At 48.3% G+C, this 25,029-nt stretch overlaps 9 protein-coding genes and 2 non-coding genes across 11 annotated transcripts; 4 read left to right on the top strand and 7 right to left on the bottom strand.

The window, feature by feature from the left end:
- The first annotated feature begins 1,545 nt into the window (after positions 1-1,545).
- On the top strand, positions 1,546-2,888 carry FOBCDRAFT_7694 (uncharacterized protein). Its single transcript, XM_031194286.3, has 2 exons — positions 1,546-1,604; positions 1,661-2,888. The coding sequence occupies exons 1-2, from the start codon at positions 1,580-1,582 to the stop codon at positions 2,704-2,706; spliced, it is 1,071 nt and encodes a 356-aa protein (XP_031029024.1). The 5' UTR covers positions 1,546-1,579; the 3' UTR covers positions 2,707-2,888.
- A 213-nt stretch (positions 2,889-3,101) lies between these two features.
- Positions 3,102-5,626, bottom strand: FOBCDRAFT_124267 (P-loop containing nucleoside triphosphate hydrolase protein; the record flags this gene model as incomplete). Its single annotated transcript, XM_031194285.3, has 4 exons — positions 3,102-3,156; positions 3,207-5,233; positions 5,289-5,400; positions 5,460-5,626. The coding sequence occupies 4 exons, from the start codon at positions 5,624-5,626 to the stop codon at positions 3,102-3,104; spliced, it is 2,361 nt and encodes a 786-aa protein (XP_031029023.2).
- Positions 5,627-6,042: 416 nt separating this feature from the next.
- FOBCDRAFT_7689 (aspartic peptidase domain-containing protein) lies at positions 6,043-8,354 on the bottom strand. Its single transcript, XM_031194284.3, has 2 exons — positions 7,545-8,354; positions 6,043-7,492 (listed from the first exon to the last, which is right to left on the bottom strand). The coding sequence occupies exons 1-2, from the start codon at positions 7,855-7,857 to the stop codon at positions 6,321-6,323; spliced, it is 1,485 nt and encodes a 494-aa protein (XP_031029022.2). The 5' UTR covers positions 7,858-8,354; the 3' UTR covers positions 6,043-6,320.
- A 1,006-nt stretch (positions 8,355-9,360) lies between these two features.
- Positions 9,361-10,640, bottom strand: FOBCDRAFT_152839 (pyridoxal phosphate-dependent transferase). The gene is made up of 2 exons (XM_031194283.3): positions 10,129-10,640; positions 9,361-10,078 (listed from the first exon to the last, which is right to left on the bottom strand). The coding sequence occupies exons 1-2, from the start codon at positions 10,606-10,608 to the stop codon at positions 9,365-9,367; spliced, it is 1,194 nt and encodes a 397-aa protein (XP_031029021.2). The 5' UTR covers positions 10,609-10,640; the 3' UTR covers positions 9,361-9,364.
- Positions 10,641-12,172: 1,532 nt separating this feature from the next.
- FOBCDRAFT_7684 (uncharacterized protein) lies at positions 12,173-15,840 on the top strand. The gene is made up of 4 exons (XM_031194282.3): positions 12,173-12,389; positions 12,451-12,563; positions 12,618-12,908; positions 12,959-15,840. The coding sequence occupies exons 1-4, from the start codon at positions 12,235-12,237 to the stop codon at positions 15,631-15,633; spliced, it is 3,234 nt and encodes a 1,077-aa protein (XP_031029020.1). The 5' UTR covers positions 12,173-12,234; the 3' UTR covers positions 15,634-15,840.
- A 108-nt stretch (positions 15,841-15,948) lies between these two features.
- On the bottom strand, positions 15,949-16,857 carry FOBCDRAFT_122967 (uncharacterized protein; the record flags this gene model as incomplete). The annotated part of the gene is made up of 1 exon (XM_031194281.2): positions 15,949-16,857. One exon carries the CDS (start codon positions 16,855-16,857, stop codon positions 15,949-15,951), a length of 909 nt encoding a protein of 302 aa, XP_031029019.2.
- Positions 16,858-17,113: 256 nt separating this feature from the next.
- On the top strand, positions 17,114-19,500 carry FOBCDRAFT_212904 (NUC091 domain-containing protein). The gene is made up of 2 exons (XM_031194280.3): positions 17,114-18,036; positions 18,374-19,500. The coding sequence occupies exons 1-2, from the start codon at positions 17,197-17,199 to the stop codon at positions 19,394-19,396; spliced, it is 1,863 nt and encodes a 620-aa protein (XP_031029018.2). The 5' UTR covers positions 17,114-17,196; the 3' UTR covers positions 19,397-19,500.
- A 357-nt stretch (positions 19,501-19,857) lies between these two features.
- Positions 19,858-19,929, bottom strand: FOBCDRAFT_t14. Its single transcript has one exon. It is a non-coding gene; the product is annotated as a tRNA-Thr (tRNA).
- An 86-nt stretch (positions 19,930-20,015) lies between these two features.
- Positions 20,016-20,087, bottom strand: FOBCDRAFT_t13. Its single transcript has one exon. It is a non-coding gene; the product is annotated as a tRNA-Thr (tRNA).
- Positions 20,088-20,619: 532 nt separating this feature from the next.
- On the bottom strand, positions 20,620-21,778 carry FOBCDRAFT_152829 (uncharacterized protein; the record flags this gene model as incomplete). The annotated part of the gene is made up of 2 exons (XM_031194279.3): positions 20,620-21,456; positions 21,526-21,778. The coding sequence occupies 2 exons, from the start codon at positions 21,776-21,778 to the stop codon at positions 20,744-20,746; spliced, it is 966 nt and encodes a 321-aa protein (XP_031029017.2). The 3' UTR covers positions 20,620-20,743.
- Positions 21,779-23,218: 1,440 nt separating this feature from the next.
- On the top strand, positions 23,219-24,960 carry FOBCDRAFT_247167 (uncharacterized protein; the record flags this gene model as incomplete). Its single annotated transcript, XM_031194277.3, has 2 exons — positions 23,219-23,378; positions 23,560-24,960. The coding sequence occupies 2 exons, from the start codon at positions 23,219-23,221 to the stop codon at positions 24,606-24,608; spliced, it is 1,209 nt and encodes a 402-aa protein (XP_031029015.2). The 3' UTR covers positions 24,609-24,960.
- Between the last annotated feature and the right edge of the window lie 69 nt (positions 24,961-25,029).

Below are 25,029 nucleotides of genomic sequence, written 5' to 3'. Positions count from 1 at the left end.
GGGACTGGCAACCGGCAGAGAATCGCTTCTGGTACGTTAGGCAGTTGCAGAATAATAGGGGCTAAGATCACAGGACGGTACAAGAGTTGGACAGCACCACAAGGTAAGTCTTCAACATCACTCATGTACTACAATATCGAGATGGTGTATAGACAACTCCTGAAGCTCGGCAACCAGCCAAATCATTCCACATTAAACGCCGACCATCACTCGCACAGCAACTAGACGTTATCTTGAGTCATCAAAGAAGCTCTGCCTCACGAATTTTCATGTCTAGAATCTCAAGTTACTCTGGCAGCAAGTCAGTTGCTCGGTGACATTGACTAACAAGGCAATAGACTGGATTGGATGGAGCCAGGTATGGGCGGTGCTCAGACAAGGATCCAGTCGAAATGAGGCACTGAATGGATCTCGTTCACATCAGGCTTAGCCAGGGACAAAGTAAATTACAATCATGATGAGAGTTCACCGTGATTGCCGGCACAGCGACTGTATAATCTCATTAACTATCAAGCCAACAAGTGTCCTCGATACTCGGCCCCTCAAAGGCGCCTGAGAACATGAAACAATAAGGAGCTATGTATTATGATTAGTAGCTAGCTATTCCTGGACTGCCACGTTTGACGAAGGATTGTTATGCAGCATTGACAGTCAAACACCAGCCTATGGTCCATCGAAGAGGTGTAGAAGAGAAATCGAATACAATGTCGAATGGCTCAAATCAGTCGAAATGAACACACAAGATCAACCTCAACATGGGACGGACCGGCCGCAGACTAATGTTAGCAGTTTGACTACGAATACGTACCACATCATTCGTTCATTAATTCATATAATTACCCCTTATTTTATTTTATTTTATTTTATTTTATTTTATTTTATTTTATTTTATTTTATTTCATTTCATCCCATCCCATACCATGCTTCCGCTTCTCCCACGTTGTCTCGGCTCTGAAGTTATTCCTTCGGCTCCCCCGCGGCTATCCTACAGGTTCATCCAATAACATTTTCCCGTACAACTTAGTCTTTTCAATGGACGCTTTGAAGCTTTGATGGTGATATTGGAACGCATGAGCTTGTGTGGGGTCTGCTGTGTCTCATATGCCCTCCCCACATCCCCCGATCGAAGCTCTCGTTCCAGGTAAATTGTATCCAGTGGACCATTGACATCCAAGGGCTCTTTCGTTGGATCTTGACTATGCGCTCACGTCGTATGAGAACTGGGATTAGATCCATCTCGTTGTTGGCGTGACCTTTAATTGATATCAGATGTGAGCCGAGTATCGGCCAACAATAAATGCTCCCAGGCAAGGTTAATATATACAGATGTTTGTTCAGACATATCGGTACACTTAATGGAGATGTAGTCGAGAAATAGAACATGGGAAAACATCTTGAAATGAATGGGATATATTGTCAATTGTAATTCAAAAGTGCAGTCAACATAAACTTTGTATGCTTGGCGCCGTCGGCCTGGCCACTTTTTACCCGATACCAAAAATCCATACAACATTTCTTACCCGTTCCGATCTTCGGACAAAAGAACTTGAACTTCCTCTCAACTCCAATTGTGCCCATCATGTCTTTCCGCACCCTCAGAATCGGTACAGCACGCCACCGCCAACTCAATCCAATATCTAGCTAACATGTTGACTTACAGGCCTCATCCCCGGTGATGGCATCGGCAAGGAGGTCATCCCCGCCGGCCGCCGCATTCTCGAAGCTCTTCCCGCATCTCTTGGCCTCAAATTCGACTTTGTCGACCTCAAGGCTGGCTTCGAGACCTTTGAGCAGACCGGCGCTGCGCTCCCCGACAAGACTGTCGAGGTTCTCAAGAACGAGTGCGATGGTGCGCTTTTTGGAGCTGTGAGCTCGCCTACACAGGCTGTCAAGGGTTACTCATCGCCCATTGTCGCTCTGCGAAAGAAGCTCGACCTCTACGCCAACGTCCGTCCCGTCAAGACTGTCATGACCGCTGCTAAGCCTATCGACATGGTCATTGTCCGTGAGAACACTGAGGATCTTTACGTCAAGCAGGAGCAGACCCATGAGACTCCCGAGGGCAAGGTTGCCGAGGCTATTAAGCGCATTTCCGAGAAGGCTTCGTTCCGCATTGCTACCATGGCTGGTGACATTGCTCTGCGTCGCCAGAAGATCCGTGATGCTGGTGCCTCTAGCATTCACAAGTCTCCCCTTGTCACCATCACCCACAAGTCCAACGTCCTGTCCCAGACCGACGGTCTCTTCCGCGCTACCTCCAAGAAGGCCCTTGCCGATCCCAAGTTCTCATCTGTTGCCGTTGAGGAGCAGATTGTCGACTCTATGGTTTACAAGCTCTTCCGTCAGCCCGAGGACTACGACGTCATTGTCGCTCCTAACCTGTACGGTGACATTCTCTCCGACGGTGCTGCTGCTCTTGTCGGCAGCTTGGGTCTCGTCCCCAGTGCCAACGTTGGTGAGGGCTTCGCTATTGGCGAGCCTTGCCACGGCAGTGCTCCCGATATTCAGGGCCAGAACATCGCCAACCCCATTGCTACTCTCCGATCCACTGCTCTGATGCTCGAGTTCCTCAACGAGGAGGAGGCTGCTGCTAAGATCTACGCTGCTGTTGATGGTAACCTTGAGGAGGGCAAGCTCCTGAGCCCCGACCTGGGTGGTAAGGCCACTACCGAGGAGGTTGTCGCTGACATTCTCCGACGCCTGTAAAATATATAAAACATCAAAAGTTGGTAGCTAGATCAGATATCCCATGCTGTTTGAACATGTGATGATACAGCTAGTTTTTGGATACAGCTTGGAAATCCGTGTGAAGATTCGTTTGTTTTAAAGATCTAGAGAGGATTGTATATGGTATACGTTTTTCTATCCATCTTTTCTAAATACTTCCGTCAAAAGAGGTGCCCCTATCCAGCTTCTACAATTCATTTGTGTATCGTTGACTTCCAAGCCTCTACCAAGGAGTCGTTTTCGTATGACATTATATTACAAGATCGTGCACCCATTCGTGTGTTATACAATAGCAGAGACAACATTGTCTGCGCTTAGGCCGTTACATCACTGATGTGCTGGGTCATGATACATCTTCAGCTCCAGTGACTAGCTTATTTGGTTCGCTTAGCCTCAAGCTCAGCCTGATACTTGGCGACCAGTTCCTTTCTATAAAGTTGTTAGTGCTTATTCTTTCGCAATGATGCAGAGATACATACTGAAGATGAGGAGGAGCAGGGGCGTAGTGGCTAAACTCCATGCTGAACTCGCCCTTGCCCTGAGTGGCAGCACGAAGCTGAGAGCTGAAGCCAAACATGGCGTTCAGACTGCAGTCACAGATGAGTGTGAAATCCTCGCTACCAATATCGGTATCGTGAATGGTGGCGTTACGCTTGTTCATAAGCATAAGAATGTTACCCTGGAACTCGTTGGGGGCAGTGATAGTGGTCTTCATGAGGGGCTCGAGCACCTGACCACCAGCATCGGAGAAAGCCTTCTTGAAAGCCATCTGGGTGGCCAAGTTGAAAGCATAATCGGAAGAATCAGTAACGTGAGTAGCACCATCGTTGACAACCATCTTGGCGCCGATAACCTTGTGGCCCAGGAGAGGACCCTTCTCACAGACAACGTCGAAACCCTTGGCACAGGCAGAGAGGAACTTGTCGGGAATGTGACCACCAACGACCTGGCTCTCATAATGATTCTCATCAGGCTTGTCGTTGGGCTCAATCCATCCAGCAACACGGGCGAAGTCACCAGGACCACCACTCTGTCGCTTCAGAAGGTAGTCATAGTCGGCTCGTCGGGCAATTGTCTCTCGGTAGGCAACACGGGGCTGGCCAGTGACACACTCTGTCTTGTACTCGCGTCGGAGACGTTCCACATAGACCTCAAGGTGCAATTCACCCATACCGGAAATGATAGTCTCCTCACTCTCGGCGTCAACGTGGACACGGAAAGTGGGATCCTCACGCTGGAATCGGTTCATGGCCTTACTGAAGTTGTCGGCATCACCGGTTCGCTTGGGCTTGATGGAAAGAGACATGACAGCATCAGGAACGAACATGGAAGACATAGTGTAGGGAAGACCTCCGTCAGTGAAGGTGTCACCGGAGGCACAGTCGACACCGAAAACAGCGCAAATTTCACCGGCACCAATCTCGGAGACATCCTCCATTTCGTTGGAGTGCATGCGGACGATACGGGGAATTCGGACCTTCTTGTCAGTTCGAGAGTTGAACAGGTAGGTACCCTTGCTCAGCTTGCCCTGGTAGACGCGGATGTAGGTGAGTTGACCATAGTTGTTCTCCTCGAGCTTGAAGGCAAGACCGACAAAGGGAAGAGAGTCATAGGGAACCAGCTTAACAGTCTTCTCGCCCTGGGACTTGTCCAGACCAGTGTTCTCAATTTCAGAGGGGTTGGGCAGGTAATCGCAAACAGCGTCGAGCATAGGCTGAACACCCTTGTCGGCAAGAGCAGAGCCCATCATGACAGGAGTGAAAGTTCGGGCGATAGTAGCACGTCGGATAGCGGCCTTGATCTGAAGGTTGGTAGGCTCCTGCTCCTCAAGGTACAGTTCGGCAATTTCGTCGTCGACATCAGCAAGCTTCTCAATCAGAGCCTGGCGCTTCTCCTTGGCGAATTCCTGGAGAGGACCGGGAATCTGATCGGTAACGCGAACCTTGGTACCACGGGGACCCTCGAAGTACATAGCCTGCATGTTGATGAGATCGACAACGCCCAAGAACTCGTCTTCGGCACCAATAGGAATCTGAATAGCGGCGGCGGGAATCTTGAGCTTCGTGTTGATCTGTTCGACTGCCTTCCAGGGGTTGGCACCCATGCGATCCATCTTGTTGACGAACGAGATTCGGGGGACATTGTAACGTTTCATTTGACGGTCGACGGTGATGGTCTGAGACTGAACGCCAGAAACAGCGCACAGAATCATGACAGCACCGTCAAGGACTCTCAGGGCTCGCTCGACTTCGATAGTGAAATCAATATGACCGGGTGTATCAATCAGGTTGAAGTGGTAGGTTTCCTCTTTGCCGTTTTCCATTTTTTTCCAGTCGGCGAAAGTAGCCGCAGACTGAATAGTGATGCCTTTTTCCCTTTCGAGTTCCATAGAGTCCATCTTGGCGCCGACGGAATCCTTTCCTCGAACCTCGTGGATCGAATTGATTCGGCCGGTGTAGAACAGGACTCGTTCACTGACTGTTGTCTTTCCACTGTCGATGTGGGCCTGTTTAGTTCTTGTTAGCAGAAGGGGGTGAAATGGTGACGGCCATTGATCATACAGCGATACCGATGTTGCGCACACGAGACAGGCGCTTGGCCTCCTCAGCGGACATGTTGGCGGCGACATACTCGGGTGTCAAACTAGCAGCGTCTTCCTGAGCTTTCTTGAGACTATCTATGATATGAGCATTGTGTTCAGCAAGCAAAAAGGGGAGCAATCGAGAACTCACGCTTCTTGCGCCGCACTGCAGCTACGCTTGGTCTGGCTGAAGGCTCGTCGACTCTCCCACGCGGGAGCAGCAGCTGATATAGTAAAAGAATGGCTACCGCAGCTTGGCTGCTGGGTGCCGAGGAGCAGACGGCAATTGAGCCATCTGGCAGCCCATGTTGCCCTCATCTTGCAATCTTGGACTTCAGCAAAGAAGTTGAGGAGAGGGTTGCCAATGATCGACGCTCCATTGGAAACTTTTTTCTTTGGTGTCGGGATTAGCAGGATGGAGGTGTAGCGCCACATGCGTACGCAGTTCTGATTCGCTCAGCGCTTAATTCTCGCCATTAATGGCACTGTAACTTGGGTATTGGAGGGTGGGCGCCTCAACCGAACGCCTCCATGCCTCGAAAGGAATGGAACAAGACAACGCCCGAACGTTCTCTTAAAGGATGTCAGCCATGCACTTGAATGCAATACATTCTCTATATTAAAGATATATTTTGAGTTGGTGAGAATTGAACAGGTGTCTGTCTCATTTGGGATCTACCAAGGTGCAAAACTGCCAGCCAGTCTGCTCAGGTTGAGACCTTGGGAATTTTCTCAACTCGAGATTTGGAACATGTATACGCATCATTAACATTTGCATTTATATGTATTCTTTTAGGCTTTTTATGCCATTCTTTTACTGGTATCATTTGTGTAGTCTCATCATCCATTGCGCCCTTTTTGTATCCTCATTACCGACGGCTCCGTCCGGCCGTTAAACGCCAAAATGAGCCCATGTCAATACAACCCTTGTTCAACGCCAGTGTCATGAACCTGTTAGCATCTGAAGCAGATGACTTATGCAATGCAGCCAAAACTCCTTAAGACGGCGTCATCAAAAAATGCTCGAGAAAATCCCTCCGCCTGCAAGCATAAAGCTCATAGTGGTAACGACCAGCGCCAAAGGTGTTGTCGGGGGGTTAAGCAATGATCCCGCGTTGTCCTTGTCATCATTTCCATTTGAGTCTGATTCTTGAAATCCCTCAGCAGCAGTGAAGTTATGACCTGGGACTGTTGGTTTCTCGGTTGCTCTGTGCTGATTGCTTGATGCCGTTGCGGATGGGATGGTTGCCCCATAGCTCTTAAATGGGACTCGTTTGCTTTTCGTCGAATTGAAATCAGTAGCGGCAATTCCAACTTCGTTATTTACCAGATCATAGACGACATAGGCGGATCGAAGAAAGGTGTTGCCAAGTAGGTACAGATCGTTGGTGTCGTTTTGTATACCAAAGGTACATATGTTCTCGCCCTTGTAGGCGCCGGATTCAAAGACTGGCATATTGGCCGCGTTGCTGGTCATGGAAAGAACGAGCTCATCCATCCCTACACTGATGCTAGGACCGTCAGGGCCTGCGAATCCAAATGTGAAATTCCCTTGGTTCCTGCCATATGCACATGGTAGAACAGCTACTCCATAGTATGGCGACCAGACAGCACCAACTTCTTCCCAGATCTCATGAGCCAAATCTTGGGGAAGGTAGCTCAACGTGGTTCCAGAATCGAGAACGGCCTGAATAGGGAAACTATCGGAGGTAAGGACATCGCTGCCGCTGGAGCTAGTGGCGACCAGTGAGGTCAAGGCCACGACGAAGTGGTAGTAATGGCCATCCAACTTTTGAATATCGATTCGGTGCATATCGCCCACGTACTTTGCTGTGTCAACCCCTCCGAATAGAATACTGCCGGCTTTGGCGTCTAGGTCGTTGAGCCACACACTGTAGGCGATGGTGTTGATGTAGCCTGCTTGGTACATCGCAACAGGAAGGTTGGGATAAATAACATCCGTGGTGCTGCCCGATGCCTCGTTCTTGGCGTAACCAACGCCAATCAACCCATATGAAATGTTAGTCTTAATAGCCAATCCCATGGTCAGATTGTTGATGACAGCGCCGTCCAACTCAAAGTGATCTTCAAAATAATCGCCCTTGACGTAACTGTCATCTACAAAGGTGATGCCGAACATTCCGGGCGCGACATGTTTGAATGTCTTGGACTTATCGGGGTCAACTGTCAAATTGTCAATAATGAAGCATAATACTTGTCGGGGGTGCCATCTTACAGCTTCCAAGAGGGCAACCACTTTTTCCATTCTTGTCGTCCTCGCAGATATCTGCACAGTTCCAGGGAACCCATACATCACTACTCCCGGTATCGAGCTGAAGGGTAATATTCTGAGGTGGATTGCCGATCGTGACCTCAGTAAAGTAACCTCCTTCAGATCTGTCATTACTTATGACCTCTTCATATGTCGTTTGGGCGCGACGGGCCAAATGTGGTTGAGGATGGCGACCCTCGATGTTCCACTGGATGGTTTGGGCTTGCACAAGACCCAATGTCGAAACCAGCGAAGCACCCACAAGGGACGACTTCATTGCAGCCGCAAGGGAGAGGCAGGCAAGGACCAGGAAGAGATGAGTTCAGGAATGGCGTTGGACGGAGTAACGCCACCCTCCTCCATAAGGTGAATAGGCGCGGGGCCAACCAACTGAGTTATAAGAATACTGTAAAATGGCAAGTGCCTTTTGTATATGAATAGGTAGGTCAGAGAGTAAGGATTTGAGACGTAAGTTGAGTTGGGTTGAGTTGATAGGTATCAGTTTGTTTGAAGGGCGAGGTAGTGCAAAGAAGCGCTTAACAGCTAGGTTGGTTGCACTAGGACATAGGACACAGCAGGATGTCGCAAGAAACGCCAGCTAAGGAAACACAGGGTAAAAGACCCAAAGATGGGACAGATGTGGTGGAGCATGGGACAGCTGCAACTGTAAATGCAACTGATGAAAGAAGGGAATTCTGGAGAATATAAAAAGAACAAGGGTAGAAAGGAAAACGAAGTAACGAATCAGGGTTAACAATGAGTGAAAGATTGTCGATTGACAGGAGAAGATGGATGAAGTGGAAGAAACGGCACGGGGGCCACGCAAGCTTGGTAACAAACGAGGAGCACACCAGACCAGACTCGGGACTTTCCCACTTGGATCACTAGTAAACTATTACCAACTCGGGAACTTGCCTCTTGACTTGAGTGCGTGCACGCTGTAGCGCCAAGATGTCTCGTTGACCCTTGCGCTAAAAAGGGTGAGTCGTCAGCGTCTCTCTGGACTGGGATGATGGGCAGAAACAAAACATAAGACGCAATGGGCTTGTGGTGGTGGCCGTTTCTGTCTCGCGCTTTCTGTCACCCCTCAGCTGCAAATCCAAGGATCTGTGGGATGATGCGCTAGGTGGGCGGGTACTAGTTAGTTGTTTGAGGCTTATGAAGCCCGGTGCTAATTAATTATTTTGTCAGTTCAAGTTCCATACGATCGGAAGCTAACAATATCCGTCAGCGTCAAAATTTCTACTGCCTTATATCACTTGCCAAAGTTACCATGGGTCAATTTGACTCTACACCTTGCTTCTTGTAGAAAGGTACGGCTATGACAGCGTGTTGTAATTACCGACTTGAAAATTACCAAACATCAAAGCTCTTGGTATCTCTGGATAATACGAGATTTGTACATGCTCGCAGACCAAGAAGAGCTGCCAAGAAGTGATCATCATCGCTATCGAATTAGAGTGCAGACTTGGAGACTGTACCTGGCAGATCAATTAACATTCTGAAAACAAAATGGTCGATCTGTCAGTCAAAATCGTTGGATTTGGCCCTTGTCTCCTGTCGTGTAGCAATCAACACTTGCATTCTCCCACTTTCCGTGTTGCCGTGCGAGTATTTGCACAACCCGTTGAACATTACCTACCAGCTGACGACGCCGCCTTGGCCAAGTTGAGTTGTAAATGCCGCTGATCCGTGCAACTCGGGGTCACTTTATCTAATGCAGTTCGATATGAACCAAATGCGAGATTCAGTGGAAGCAATTGTGTTACCTCTGGGCTGCCTAACTATAGTAAGTTTGCGTCGATGTAAGCACCCAATCGCTTCAATCCCTCGACTAGAACATGTGTCTCACAGACATACCCCATTCTTATGTATCCCTTAAAGTCCTCGTCCTTCCCAAAGCATTTCGAACCTGCTACAAACAAGACATTGTTCTTGCTCAGCAGGTCCAAGCAGAAATCAACATCGTTTATGGGTTGGCCATTCTTGATGAAACGAACAAATGCTGTCGTACCAGCCGTGGGCTCTACCCAGGAACACACGGCTTTATAGCGTCCGATAAACTCTTTGACCAGTTTCGCATTGTTCCTCGCCAGGGTCAAGTTGCGATCAACTAAAGAAGGGAGAACTGCTGGCGATAAGGCGTATCTCGCGACCTGGTCATCGATCTGGGAAACGCTGATTGTGGTGTAGTCTCGCGCGGCCATGATGGCTGAAATGATGCACTTGTCCTTGCTCGCAATCCAGCCGACCCTAATCCCAGCCAAAGCATATCCTTTGGACATGGATCCCGTCGTGATCGTTCTTTCATAACCCAAGGACGTAGCAGGCTTCGGTATGTCAATTTGACCAGAGGCCCCGCCATGGAAGAGTGGGCGATAGACTTCGTCAGAGAATAGGATGATGCCTTTCTCCTTTGCTATTTGAGCAATGCGACCCAGTTCACTGTTATGGATAGTTGCACCGGTGGGATTATTAGGATTGTTTATGATAATCATCTAGCACAACAGTAAGTAACCATTTCTTTGTACCACTTGAAAATCTTCACCTTTGTGTTCTTTCGGATGAGGTTGATCAGCCCATCCACGTTGGGAACGAAGCTCTCTTCTTCCTTCAGCTTCCATAATGAGACTTCAGCTCCAATGCTTCGCGGAACCTCATATAGCTGCTGGTATGTCGGATAGACGCAAACTACGTGATCATTTGGCCCAACGAGGCTATACAGGGCCAGGAAGTTGGCACCGATCGCACCTTGTGTAACAACAATATCTTCTGCAGCAAGTTTTATGTCTTCCGTGCTGCACTGGGCAGCTATTCTCTCTCTTAATGCGTTGGAACCGGGGATAGGGCCGTATGTAAGTTTGAGTCTTGTATCAATGGGACCTTGTGCTTTGGGGTCTTTGCACATGCCGACCAAGTCGTCAATCGATACAGACGCAGCACACGTCTCAGCAACGTTCAGGGCCCCAGGAGTTGTCTCATACTCGTCCATCCATTGTTCAACAGCGAAAGGTGCAATTCGAACCATGTTGAGGAATCCTTAGATGTGGTCAGACTCTTATGACTGGCCGATTCCGATTCTTGTAATACTTGTTGATGGCGGTATCGGCCTTTTAAATAGTACCTACTTCATGTGAACTGATTCAATGCTGACTTCAAGGTTGGTGGACCTGACAAGCCCCACATTCACACGCCCTTCTGTCTCGAAGCGCCATTCAACGTCATAAACGCCTTTTACTTTGTCAGGTTGGGCAATTAACTATGGATTCACTGATCTATTGGGGCAATTGGTCGTGAACCACTGTCATAGGGCTCTGTGAATACCTCGTCGAGTCTATTGTGTGCAATCATGAGGTGGTGGCAGTGGTTGCTGGTCATGATGATAAGCTGCCTGAGAGCTTCCCCGCAAAGCTTGATCGAGAACGACAGGGGTAAAATCTGGGGATAGCAGCGCTAATAAAACCTCTAGGTAGCTTCCACCATATCACGGGTATCACTCACATTTGGATACCAGGTCAGGTATCGTTGTAAGCCATCTTATGATCCTCGTGCGATATCTTCAGGTCTCTCAATTCAAGTGGGTTAGAAGGTTATGGCGAAAGCATCCGTGAGTAGCGTTTTCAAGCGGCCAGTATCAAAGGTCGTGGTTTATAGGGCGTCATGAGACAGTTCGATATTCGCTACGACATTTCATGTTTCAACTCGACTATTGGTCGATATATATTTATAGTGAGGTCAATCGAGCACGGCATGTTACATGGCCGTATCGATGTAACAGTGTCAGCATGAATGTGCATGATATGTCGTCAATCCTGTCTAAGGCAGAAGAGCGGTTTGGCGACCTGGCGTAGTTTTGGCACTACTATATGCATAATAACTGCGATCCGGGATCCGGGATACGAATATTACTACGTAGTAATTGTTCTGCCGCTATACGGTGTCTAGTCTATAAGACAAAATGAGTTAAAAATAAAAATACATTATAAAAAAAACAAGCCTAGGGTAGTGAGATTTGTTGAGGGAATAGGTGTAATCACAAGACGTGTTAAACGTTCATAAGCTGGAAAATTTAAAGACGACAAGACCTACAAACACTAGTAATTAGTAGATAATACGCTCACATTTTCGGCTCAGTGTTGGTCGATGGTGAATCATGGACATCTACTAATGTATAGTCATGAGCACAATTTGAGCTAGACTTATCATCAGCTCGGTTTAGTGACGTCAGACCTCTATCTGAAACGCCAATGCGTGTCAGCGCATGAAATACCCTCATGACAACTGTATTTTCGTTCCATACGTGCATAGGAGGCTTGCCATCCGGGATATTTGATACGTGGGCAAGACAATTATTTCCATTGGCCGATTCCGGCTCAAGAAGTGAAGTTGTCATCCCTCCATACGCTGGTTTGGACAGCCTGATAGCTCTATCGGGCCATGAGACCCATATTTAGTGGCTATGCCAGCCACTCATAATTTACCCTTCCGCCAGCTGCACGTCTCCAGTACCTGCCTAAATGGAACGCGGGGCGCCACTCTTCGGTGAAACAGCTTATCCCGGTCGCGCTCATAAGCGTCGGTTGTTCAACAAACCAGCCTCCAACATCAACATTGTTCTATCACCAGACTGCATCGTATTCCCATCGCTGCAGTTATGGCTCCTTCTTCTCTGAGGAGCCTCCTATTGGGAGCTGTGGCTCTTTGGCCTGGTCTGGTCATGGCTTCCCAGAACTCAACTTACTCTCAGGCCGACCAACTACGGGCACAGCTAGCTCTCATGGGTGATCGACCAGATGGCTGTCCTCCTTGGTGCGTCAATGCGATTCCGAATCTCCACGAATTTACATTGCCCATACTGATATATCTATAGCTTCAACTGTCTCCTTCCCGCACATACATGTGCTCAATACGCTGGTTGTAATGAGTTCAACGGAAAATGCGCCTGTCCTGAGGGATTTGGCGGTGATGACTGCCTCGAGCCACGTGCGACCTCCTCCCGTTATCATCAGATAAAACTCGACTGACTATCTCTATTAGTGTGCGGCTCACTTCCCAAGGGAAAGGACCGCCCAATGCGATCTGGTGCATCGTGCGATTGCGACGAGGGCTGGACTGGCATCAATTGCAACGTCTGTACTGACAATAAAGCCTGCAACGCACTCATGGAAACCGGCGAAGGCGGTGTCTGTTACCAGAATGGTGAGGTTGTGAACCACAACTATCAGATCTGCGATGTCACCAACGAAAAGATCACGTCTTTACTCGGCAAGCAGCGTCCAGAAGTCACATTCACCTGCAAACAAGAGGATCAGACTTGCGATTTCCAATGTGTGTTCAAACCCTCCTCATTCGCGCACGCTGCTAACCTTTATGCGAAGTTTGGGTAGATGCTATCGAATCCTTCTACTGCCATCTCTCCGAATGCGATTCGAGCGCCGATTGGGAGGAAGAGAAGAACACAACTTCCTACAAATGCAATAAGATCAGCTGCAGCTGTATTCCCGATCGAATGCTTTGCGGAAAAGATGGATCCATCGATCTCACAGACTTCCTTGACCAATCTATTCAAGGTCCAGGACGATTCGAATGTACTCAGAAGCATGGCGGTACTCACGACTGTGCTTTCAGAGAACCCGAGATGGACGCCTTGATTCTTGCCCTAATTGGCGACTCCAGCATTCTTCTTAGCTGCCACGCTGGTGAATGTCTCTACGAGACAGAGGTTCCAGGATATAAGCGACCCGTCAAGAAGATTAACACACCTCTTATTGCCGGCGTGATTGCGGGCTGCTCTCTCTTCTTGGTTGCTGTTATTATCTTGACATGGTATCTGTCAAGGCGCAAGTTGAGCTATGGGGCTATTCGTTTGGAGGACTCGGACGACGAGAGTACGAAACTGATGACCGACCACAAACCCGCTTCACTCTACTTTGACGATGTTGCGTACACTTTGAATGGTAAACAGATTCTTACTGGAATCCGTGGTATCTGCAAGCCTGGAGAGGTCACCGCCATTATGGGTGCGTCTGGAGCAGGAAAGACAACATTCCTCGATATTCTCGCACGAAAGAACAAGCGTGGACAAGTTCATGGCAACTTTTACGTCAACGGCGAGAAGGTCAACGATAATGATTACAAGAATGTTGTTGGGTTTGTTGATCAGGAGGACACCATGCTCCCTACCCTTACCGTTCATGAGACCATTCTCAACAGTGCTCTACTTCGACTTCCTCGCGACATGGGCCGTGCTGCCAAAGAACAACGTGTGGTTGAGGTTGAAAAGGAACTCGGCATTCATCATATTCGCGATTCCCTGATCGGTTCTGAAGAGGGCAAGGGGCGTGGTATCTCGGGCGGTGAGAAGCGACGTGTAGGAATTGCTTGCGAACTGGTTACCAGCCCTTCGATTCTTTTCCTCGATGAACCGACCAGTGGTCTCGATGCCTACAATGCGTACAATGTGGTTGAGTGTCTCGTCACTCTGGCGAAGACATACAAACGAACCGTCATTTTCACAATTCATCAACCTCGATCCAACATTGTGGCACTCTTTGACAGACTCGTGCTGTTAGCACAGGGACGTACCGTTTACTCTGGTCCTTTCAACCAATGTCAAAGTTATTTCGACGGAATCGGCTACGAATGCCCCCCTGGTTTCAATATTGCTGATTATCTTGTTGACCTTACCATGCATGCCGGCAGCACTCAATCTGTTGATAATGGCACTGTCGGCCTTGACAATAACAGTGTTGGGCCAAGCAGCACCCGTGCTATCAAGTCTGTGGCAAGCATATCAGGCACTACTTCGGGAGACGACGACGCCAGCTCGAGCCGACCTCAGAATCGACGTAGAGACTCGGTCAAGGTTCGCCAGGATCGCGAGCTCTTCACACGCAGAAAGACGGTTGACACTGCAGCCTCCTCAGATGCTGGAGGTGAAGACAACGGTGCCTATCGCCTTCATCAAAACCCTGTCGACTCTACTACCGCAACCCTTCTTGAAGACCCTCATGACTTGCCTCCAGCAGCAGCCACTGGTACGGACCTCGACATTATGACACGTGCATTCATCCACTCGGAAATTGCTTCCTCAACACAGGATGAGATCCAACGAGCCATTCGCATCGCGCAAGATGCCAATGGCTCCAACGCAAATGGCTACACTGTTGAGGGACCCAATGTTCATGTCAGTGCTGTTGGAAAGGGCTATGCCCGAGTTGGCTACTTACGTCAGTTCATCATTCTGTCTCAGAGGACTTGGAAGAACTTGTATCGAAACCCGATGTTGATGCTTACCCATTTCGCTATCGCCATCGTGCTCGCCGTTTTTTCAGGATATCTCTTCTATGGTCTCACGGACGACATCCCCGGCTTCCAGAACCGACTTGGTCTCTTCTTCTTCCTGCTCGCTTTGTTCGGTTTCAGCACACTCACAAGTCTTAACGTATTCGCCACCGAACGACTTCTTTTTGTTCGCGAACGTGCCAACGGTTACTATGCGCCAGCCACTTATTTTGCGGCCAAGGTACTGTTCGACATAATCCCTCTTCGAATCGTCCCCCCTATCCTTATGGGTTCCATAATCTATCCTATGACTGGCTTGGTGGCCGATTCAACGCACTTCTTCAACTTTATATTGGTGCTGGTACTCTTCAACATGGCTGCTGCGGCTGTTTGTCTCTTTATTGGAATTGTTTGCAAGGATGGCGGTGTCGCGAACTTGATTGGCAGCTTGGTCATGCTTTTTAGTCTTCTTTTCGCTGGCTTCCTCCTGAACCACGATGCCACTCCTAAGGGTGCTCTTTGGCTCCAGACGCTGTCGATTTTCCACTACGGCTTCGAGTCGCTTATTGTCAATGAGGTTCTTCAACTTACCCTCGTGGACAGCAAGTACGGACTGGATATCACGGTGCCTGGCGCGGCCATCCTCAGCTCCTTTGGATTCAACAATAATGCCATGTGGCCTGACATCAGGAATTTGGGTATTTTTGCTGCCGTCTTTATCATCTTGTCTTACGCTGCTATGCATTTCTTGCTCGTCGAAAGACGATAAATCAGCATAGAGGGATTGGTCATTGTGTAAGGCCTTTAAGTTAAGGGGAACGATGTAAGTGTCATTGCTTGCGGTGATAATATACATAAGATGTATGTCAGGCATACGTGAGTCATACTGGGCGTTTGGATGGGGGCACGTTCTCGTTCTTTCATGGGTTATTGTATCAAGTCTCACAATATATGTAGAATCGCATTTTAAAGTACATTTTGAATGCACACATGAGTCCGTGGTAGGCCGCTTGAAGACGTGATATTTGTCATAGTTACAGTAATACATGAATACAAGTTGTTTTTACAAGCCAAAGGGCATGATCTATTCCATCTTTCCACCAGTGAACTCCTCGGCAATTCTCTTCTGTCGCTTGACGGAGCGGTCGTACTCGGTTTCGTAAAAGTCCATGATCTTGGTGGATACTCCTGTTGTGGTTTCCAACATGTTGCCAATCGATGTTGGCTTGCCCCAGACGTCCCATGTGTTCTGGGCTGAACCATATCGGCCGATGTCAAATCCTTGCTTGTGGAAGAAGTCTTCGGCAAATATGGTCTCAATCTCTTCCTTGAGCTCACTCTCATTGACAATGAAGTTGGAGGCATTGATGTAGAGCTCCATCAACGCATCGCGGCGAGCCTCGCGCTTAGCTTCCTCAATGGCCTTGACCTTGACGCGGCTTTTATGGGCATGGTTGAAGCGTTCAGGGTCAGGGTATGTCTTGGTGTCCAAAACTGCCTTCAGCACTGTGCTACGGGTGAGGCGATCGTCCTCTCGCTCGGGGGCCTTAACAGCCCGGTGGTTCTCGAGAAACTTGTGGCTCACACGCTCGTTCTGAACAGCATCACGACGGTTCCTTCGTACCCAAAGTTCCTTCAAACCAGTTTCCAGGTTCTGCCGACGGGAATTGGCCATTGTTTGCTTCCACTCTTGTGTTTCGTTCTTGGGTTTTTGCTTGTGGGCCGGCTTAGGAACGGTTTGCTTGATGTAATCGGCTCGAATCTTGCGGTCACCCTCCATACGAGGGAAGATCTCTCGAGGTACGGGGAGGTGACCTCTGACCCGGGGAAGCTTCTTCTCTTCGGACTGGGGTGGTGTAGGCAAGCGGATATATGAGGGAGACTCGGGAGGGACTTGTTCGAGAGCAGGAGCCGAAGTGGAAAAGGCTCTTGAGGCCACGAGGAACTGACGAGCAGCCGCCCTCGGGCATGAAGTTGTTAGGCTAAAAGACATTTTGAGAAGAGCCTCGGCCAGGTTGAGCACTGAGGAACTCGAGTTAGATCGCAATTGACGCCGTTCCCCCGTCGTCAAATCGGCTTCTGCAGAATCAATCACCAGCCTGAGAAAATCGACGTCGGATCAAATTTGCGGATTATCTGGTTCCGCGTGCGAGACCCCTGGCATTTTATGGCCCCGCCACCAACCACCGCAGGAGGTTAGTGGGGCCCTTCTCCTACTAAGAAAAAAAAAGTTCTGGAGGAATAAATTTCTGGATTGTTCATCCTCTTCCTCTCTCTTTGTCTTTCTTTGTCGCCAGTATCCTCGACCAAGTTCCGCCATTTTTTTTTCGCCATGGGTACTGGAAAGAAGGAGGCCACCCGGCGTGAGCGCCAGGGTAAAGGTGGTGATGGTCTCAACAATGTCAGAACTAAGGGAGAGAACTTCTATCGCGATGCGAAGAAGGTCAAGCACCTTAACATGTACAAGGAGGGCAAGGCGCAGAGAAACGCCGAGGGAAAGATTGTCAAGGCTGCCTCCTTTCAGTCGCGCGACATTCCTAACGCCCGCATCGAGCCGAACCGCAAGTGGTTTACCAACACCCGAGTCGTCTCCCAAGACACCCTCAACGCCTTCCGTGAGGCTATGGATGAGAAGGCCCGCGACCCCTACCAAGTTCTTCTCAAGTCAAACAAGCTGCCCATGAGCCTTATCAGAGATGGAAAGGACACTGAGAACGGTATCAAGCAGCACAAGGCCAAGATGACCGTCGAGACCTCTCCCTTCGCTGAGGTCTTCGGTCCTAAGGCGCAACGCAAGCGAGTCAAGCTTGGTGTTAGCAGCCTGGATGACCTTGCTGGTGACACCGAGAAGAGCATGGATACCTACCGTGAGCGGCTGGAACAACAGAAGCTTCTCAGCGGCACATCTGGTGATCCCGAGACTCTTGGAGACACTGATAAGCCTCTCACTATGTCGATTGAGCCTGTTTTCGACAAGGGTCAGAGCAAACGAATCTGGAACGAGCTTTACAAGGTCATCGATTCCTCAGATGTGGTTATCCACGTTCTCGATGCCCGAGATCCCGTTGGAACAAGATGTCTCAGCGTCGAGAAGTATCTCAAGGAAGAAGCCCCTCACAAGCACTTGATCTTTGTTCTGAACAAGTGTGACTTGGTCCCTACCAGTGTAGCAGTAAGTTTTTCTTCTTTCTTCATCTCCCTCCTCCTATACCCCAATGTTCTTTGTCAGGATTTGTCCCTTTATGTACCATGGGACCTGTCTGTTATAACATTGGGAGAATAACCGCCAGTCTCGACTGTCGTCAACGTCTTGTTGTTCGGCTGATGTGTGCCGTTTTGGTTACCATCATGAGACAGGCCAAGTGTCCGATTGAGTTGAAGTCTGCCTATGCCATTAACCAATTACGGGGCATCGATTGCATACTTCTTAGTGATGACACAAACATCTTGCCGCCTGCAATTTATGTTCTTTATCTTTATAACTTTGTTCGAATGCTAATTCGATGTAGGCTGGATGGGTTCGGAGTCTCTCTAAAGAGTACCCTACTCTTGCTTTCCACGCTAGCATTACGAACTCTTTCGGAAAGGGTTCTCTCATTCAGTTACTTCGACAATTCTCTTCCCTCCATTCTGATCGAAAACAAATCTCTGTTGGACTGATCGGTGGACCCAATACCGGAAAGTCCTCCATCATCAACACTCTCCTCAAGAAGAAGGTGTGCACTGTCGCTCCTATCCCAGGAGAGACTAAGGTCTGGCAATATGTCAGCCTGATGAAGCGGATTTACCTAATCGACTGTCCTGGTATTGTTCCTCCATCAAGCACTGATTCGCCCACCGACTTGGTTCTTCGAGGTGTCGTGCGCGTGGAGAAGGTTGAGCACCCAGAACAGTATATCCAGCCTCTGCTGAACCGGGTCAAGCAGCACCACATGGAGAAGACATACGAGCTTAAGGGATGGACAAACTCTACTGAGTTTCTTGAGCTCCTGGCCCGCAAGGCTGGACGTCTTCTCCGTGGAGGTGAGCCTGATTTGGATGGTGTAGCAAAGATGATTCTCAATGATTTCATGCGAGGCAAGATTCCATGGTTCACACCTGCGCCAAAAACTGAGGGTGAAGCGGACGGTAAGGTTGGAAACCGTGAAGGTAGACTTGGAGAGATGCCTCGAAAGCGAAAGCAGGAAGAGACTGTTGAAGATGAAGATGCTTCTGCCGAAGCCCAGCTTCAACGAGAGGCTGAAGCCGCTGAGAAGGCCGAGCAGGAGAGCCCTGATGGTTCCGATGAAGAATCAGAGTTTGAAGGCTTCGGCAGTGACACTGAGGAAGCACGATCAAGAAAGCCTTCGTTTGGTGCTACTGTGGATGGTGAAGATAGTGATGGTGAGAGCGCCGACAATGATGTGATATCTATCGGTGGCTCTGAAGTAGAGGATGAAGAACAAGAGGAAGAGGCACCTACACCTGCAGCTAAGCAGAGTAAAGGAAAGAAGATAAAAGGCGGTCCTCCAAACAAGAAAAGGAGGACATGATCGGCCTGGAGTCGATCAAGTTATCATAGTCTTTATCTTCATTCGAGGTACCTGCTTGCGCATCCTCAACCAAACCCTTAATGATACCCACGTTAATACTTGCACACCCTGAACTTCGCTCTTGAAGTGACATGACCTCTTTCTCAACTCAGATAAGCAGAATGACTGTTGGCTTTGTCTCCAATGCCGCTAAGCTATGTCCTTTGTCTTCAGCTCAGGGTAAGTTTAAGTAGCTTCTAGTTATTAATTATAATGCCACCTCTGCAGAATGAGAATAAATATAGTAGTAGACCAATGCTAGTTATAATATATAACTAAGACTCTATAGTTCTTAATATAAGTCTTTTAATGCCTGCTACTTGTTTAAAGACCAACCTAAGATACATTATTGGGCAAACTAGTATTTAATAATATAAAAATCAGAATAGAAGGCATAGAAAAGGGTAAGAAGGCAAAAAGATTGCCTCCACACAGGATTGAACTATGGACCTTTGCATTACAAGTGCAACGCTCTACCACTGAGCTATAAAGGCGACTTGATAAAAGGAAATCAACAATTGGACTACAAGAAGCTGCATGCAGGGAGAGTTTGTGATTTTGGTAAAAAGATCAAAAGGATTGCCTCCGCACAGGATTGAACTATGGACCTTTGCATTACAAGTGCAACGCTCTACCACTGAGCTACAAAGGCAATTAGTAATCAGCGTGCTCAAAAACTGTAAATATGAAGCCAGTTTGCCTCAAGATCTCCTCCCGCCCTCACTCGCTTCCAGCTTGTCTCTCTTACAACAACTCCAGTAGTCTCACTAACAAACATGTAGTATCGTTATGTTTCATGAACCAGGAGACAAAACGTAATTAGTCTCTCGATAAAACCTGATATATTAGTCACTCTTGCAATGAATGCTTTCGTATCAATCTTGTTACACTTGTACTGTGAAAAGAGTAACAAATATGTCAAGCTGAAATATGACATTGGAAATCTCTCGTAGATACTGTTTTTTTGGGCCTCGCCGTTCAAATTGGAGATGCTGATGCTGTATGTAATAACTATTGCCCAATTGATACCCAAAATCCCAAATATGCACTGATAAATGGTGTAAAGACAACCCTGCCTTCTGCGGAACAGAAACGAACAGAAACAAGGTAACGGTAAACATTACAGCATATCCGCTTCATTTGAACCCAACGCTGAGAGCTATCTCAGCTCTGAAATAGACATCTGAAGCTACCATAGTATAACGGTGTGGTTCAAGCTTGGGCACGTGGGACCAGCAAAAGGCAATTCCACAGCTCTGGTACGTATGTATTCAATCAACCTCACTCGACCTATGCGTGTACACTGCGCTATCGCATCTTCTGGCCGAGTGTATCGCCAAGTATCATCCATGCATCCTCGACATATTGCGGTATATCAACATGGACGATAGAGCCTTTGCCTCGCGGCCCGTATCCATTCTGGTCGTCTCTCATTCGTGGAATCTCGCCAACAAGTAGAGACATAAGCCGTTCCATACCCCAAAGACCGTTGGCTTGGTTGTTGTGAAACTCTGCAATGTCATACCGCAAGTAGGAACTGAGACCGCCCACTTGGTTTTGAGCTATAGAGTCTTGAACCGCCACCCTGGGTACGAAGGTTGGCCAGCCGGCAAACACAGGAGTATCGTCCATCTTATCAGAATAAACTTGCTCAAAGGCAGCAACTGTACGCCGGCACATGGTGGGATCTTGAGCGACGACAATAGAATATGGTGATGTGTATCCATGCTGGTCTAATACCTTTCTCGTGAACACTGCATTTAGTGCACAATTTGTTGAGGCATCCTCGATCAAAATAGTGAGCTTTTGTGTTGGGTGCTTTCCGGCGGTTATGAGGCTGCCCTTTTTAACTTCAAGGTGAAAGAATTGCTCGACAATGGTCTGGAAGACCCGAGCCTCTGGTTGTCCCTGAACTTGGCCAGTAATGCTATTGTACTTGGGATGTCGAGCTACAGCATCATATAGCAATTGGGTCGAGTGCCCGATGCCACCGGTGATGACCAGAACCACCGGTTCATCTGCTACGGCAGAATCAGTCACTTGTTAGATCGATAATGTTCATCTGCTCTGTCCCCGCCATGAAAACCTACCCATTGCCTCGACCAATTTCATCACCGATGATATGACTGTATCTACAATGGATAATATTGCAGAGCCGCACAAAACGACTACCGCCACAGAACCCGGGCTTGTCTTGACATTCAGCTGCTTCTTGGTCGCCGACGAGCGGAAGAGGGCGCGGTGCAGATCTGACAGAGTGCAGACTTGCTCATGAGCAACAAATTCCGAGATGATGTTTGCAGCGTCAGCCGCTTTTGAGACTTTATCTGGGAATATATCCATTGCATTTGATCGAAGATTTATTGGTCAGAGTCACGCGAGACAGGTGTCGACCTCAGTAATTAGTACAGAGAGGTTTAGAGAATTCGGCGTGAGCAAATGTTGACGAAGCGGAGTATCCGGAAACGGAAAGTCCGGTTGGCGATGGTAACAATTCGCAGCGTGAGGTCTCCTTATGTTTTGATATCGAGGAAAACTTTAGTTTGATGCCCAATCTAATAATGGTCTCGTAACTGAGTTTTGTTTCGTGTATAATCGAGTTGTTGGGCATATCATGTATCGAATCCCAAGTTGAAGTTCTTACAAGCACACGATATCCATAATGAGCTGAGCCATAGGAATTTTGAGAATCAGGAAGGATTGAATAGCATGGATAGTTTTATTTGCACCTCGAGTGTTCATATGTGCACCAGAACCGTCTTCATAGAATAAATTGAGAGTTACTGCCTCATTTCTCCGTGTTCAGGTCACCAAGAACACTCGCTCGTACCATCATATGGGGATGTTAGTGAATATTGATAATGAAAGAACTGAGAAAGTATCTCGCAGGTTTTGCTAGATAAAGATGTAGTGGCGAAAGAGACTCGATGCGGGCTTATTTCTTCGCGAAGGGGCTTGAGACTTGATCCTGCTCTCTTCTATTACAGACCAAGTATTGATGAGTTCTTTCATCCAAGAAGCCGTTCAATTGTTCGGAACTCTCTCCTTATAGAACACGATAGGCAGACATCAGCACTGTTCAGTCGATTGCAAGACATGGAACAAAGCCTGGCCAGCGATTCAGAAACACCAAGAGAATTAGATGATTCTAATAGCCTTTTAAGTTCATGAATTAAAAGGGGGCAGACTGTTATTTCCAGTGTTGAAATAAGCGCTACTCTAATGTTGACAGCATGTTCAACTTCTTAACGAACATTACTGAACTTAGGAAAGAACCACCTACAGGAGTAAACTCCTTGTTATAGTCATGGCTCAGGTGAACCTTACCCCACAACCTCTTCTCAACATCAGTATCTGAACTTCTGCGTTGCATCACCCGAAGGAACAAGACGCGCTAAAAATACCTTCGAGGTAAAGTTCAGTCGCGGGTTTGCTAGGCATAGACGGAGGCCACTGCGTGCCTTGCATCCATGCCTCGCAGTGGCAGCTGAAACGGCTGCCACTGCGAGCTCAGGATCTCTGCCAGTGACATTTGTCACTCAACGCATCGTTTAATAACGGAATAGCAGTGTAAGGTAAGTAAACAACAATGTTCCCCCACTTCGGACACATTAATCTTGCCGCCTCTCTCCGTACTCCTCTTCGTTTGTTCACCTTTCATCCTCTTGTTCTGGTTGTGGGTATCGTGTCAAGAACATCAACACCAACTTTAATTTTCTTCACCTATCACCTATCAGCCACCACATCCCTAGAGAAGCCTCACGCGTAGCAGACGAACTTAAAATGAATGGTATCTCCGCACCTGGAGAGCCTCAGGTGGTGCGCAACGGCCTACAATCGCCTCCTATCAACACCTCGAAAGACATGGCAAGCCGCCTCGCATCCAAACCCCACGATGCCCAACCCAACTATGATGTTATGTCAACTGGATCGAATATGGTATGTATTTTACAATGGTAATCGCTTCTGCGAAAAGAGACACTTACCATACCTCTAGAAGGCGAGCGGAAACCTGATCGATGCAACTGACGATTTGGCCAACATCGGAGACAATAATGCTTCTTAGGGTTCGTTTACCTCCATGGCTATAGCTCTGCCTTTTCAACGCTAACAAGTACCAATAGTAGGAGCATACAGCCCGTCCTCACAAGGTACTATCCAAGACTGCATCACTGTGGCTCCCCGTCATCCTAAGGCGCATATGGCGCGAGGGAGCTCATCCGCTGCTCTTCGGCGAGGTGAGGACGGTCCGAAATACGATCTCACAACACTTGCGAATCCTATCCGACCAACTAGTGGACCTCGTGTCCCGATGTTTAATCTGGAACAGGTTTATGACATCTTCAATGACACCCGTTGGGGAAATCAACAAAGCGACGCAGTGGGGGAACAGAATCCCACCGAGCGTCGCCAAAACAACAAAACTGCTCAGTCTAGAGCCTCGAAACAAACAAAGAGAAACCCCCTTGGACCTCGAGCTGGCTCGGGAGTCTCCAAGACACCCCGTCTGCACAAGCAGCCTGGCACGCAACTCAAGCGATCTAAGAATCCTCGGGGGAAGAACCCAATCGATGTCGTTGCTAGAGGAGCCTCCTCAACCCCCAGCAGCCCAAGCGACCCGGCCCCTTACTACGAAGTTGCTCGCGCTCCCAATCTCAGCAGACCTATTCCCGACTTTGACCCAGCTTTGATTTCTACTTGTCCTAAGCCGCTATCGCCTTCAGAGATGTTAGATGGAGAAAAATTCTTCCTCTATCAGATGGCCACGGCTCGTCATCTGGCCTTCAACGGAGTTTCGGGCCCATACCAGATTGGCCACTGCTTGTGCGACGTCCATAAGGCAACCGGGAATCTAGTTAAGTTTGCACGTGCCTGCACCGCTCCAAATGGCGAAAGATATTGGCGCCATCTCATGACAAATGCGTCTATAAAGGCTCAAGATGGGTCCAGAATGGCAGGCAAGCCAGTTGCACTCTCAAATGGAGCCCTGGTTTGGATGGCAGACGAGGAGGGCAAGATTATAGCTCCCGAATGGACATTCAACGAGCCCCAATTCTTGCCTGGATCCTCGGACGACCAAGAAATGGGACAGTACCCGAAGCAAGCTCAGCAGGGGACCAACCCAATCCATCCTGGACTCAAGACTACTAGCAAAGATCCTTTTTGGTGGTGAACGACACAATATCGTTACCAAGTTGCATGGACGGAGCGAAGAGCGTCCCAAGAGAATGTTCGTGCACATGCCTGGAAATGGACACATTCAAGCTTGGCCTTGTGCTCGAGTCTCTTCAGTCTTTCTGTTCATAAGACAAATCTCATACGGAGTAGGAGTAAAGAACTGTGTTTGGATTGTTTTGACCCGGAGGGTCTTGGTTTATACGTTGATGCATGGTCGAAACTCGTTGTTAGTTGATCTCTGGAAATGGACTTACTCGATTTTGAGTTTTGATGAAATTCTACCAGGTCATGTTAAGTAGCAATTCCTAGAATTGGAAGCAGGAATGTGTTTCTATCATTACTAGTTAATAATAATGCTAATTGTCAATGAATAAGTGGTAGTTGTCAAAACAAGTGGCTATGATTGATGATTACGG

The sequence above is a fragment of the Fusarium oxysporum genome, chromosome I (genome assembly GCF_013085055.1).
Source record: "Fusarium oxysporum Fo47 chromosome I, complete sequence".
Lineage (NCBI taxonomy): Eukaryota > Fungi > Ascomycota > Sordariomycetes > Hypocreales > Nectriaceae > Fusarium > Fusarium oxysporum.
The sequence above is the reverse complement of the archived record's forward strand: the minus strand, read 5'-3'. Positions and strand labels throughout refer to the sequence as shown.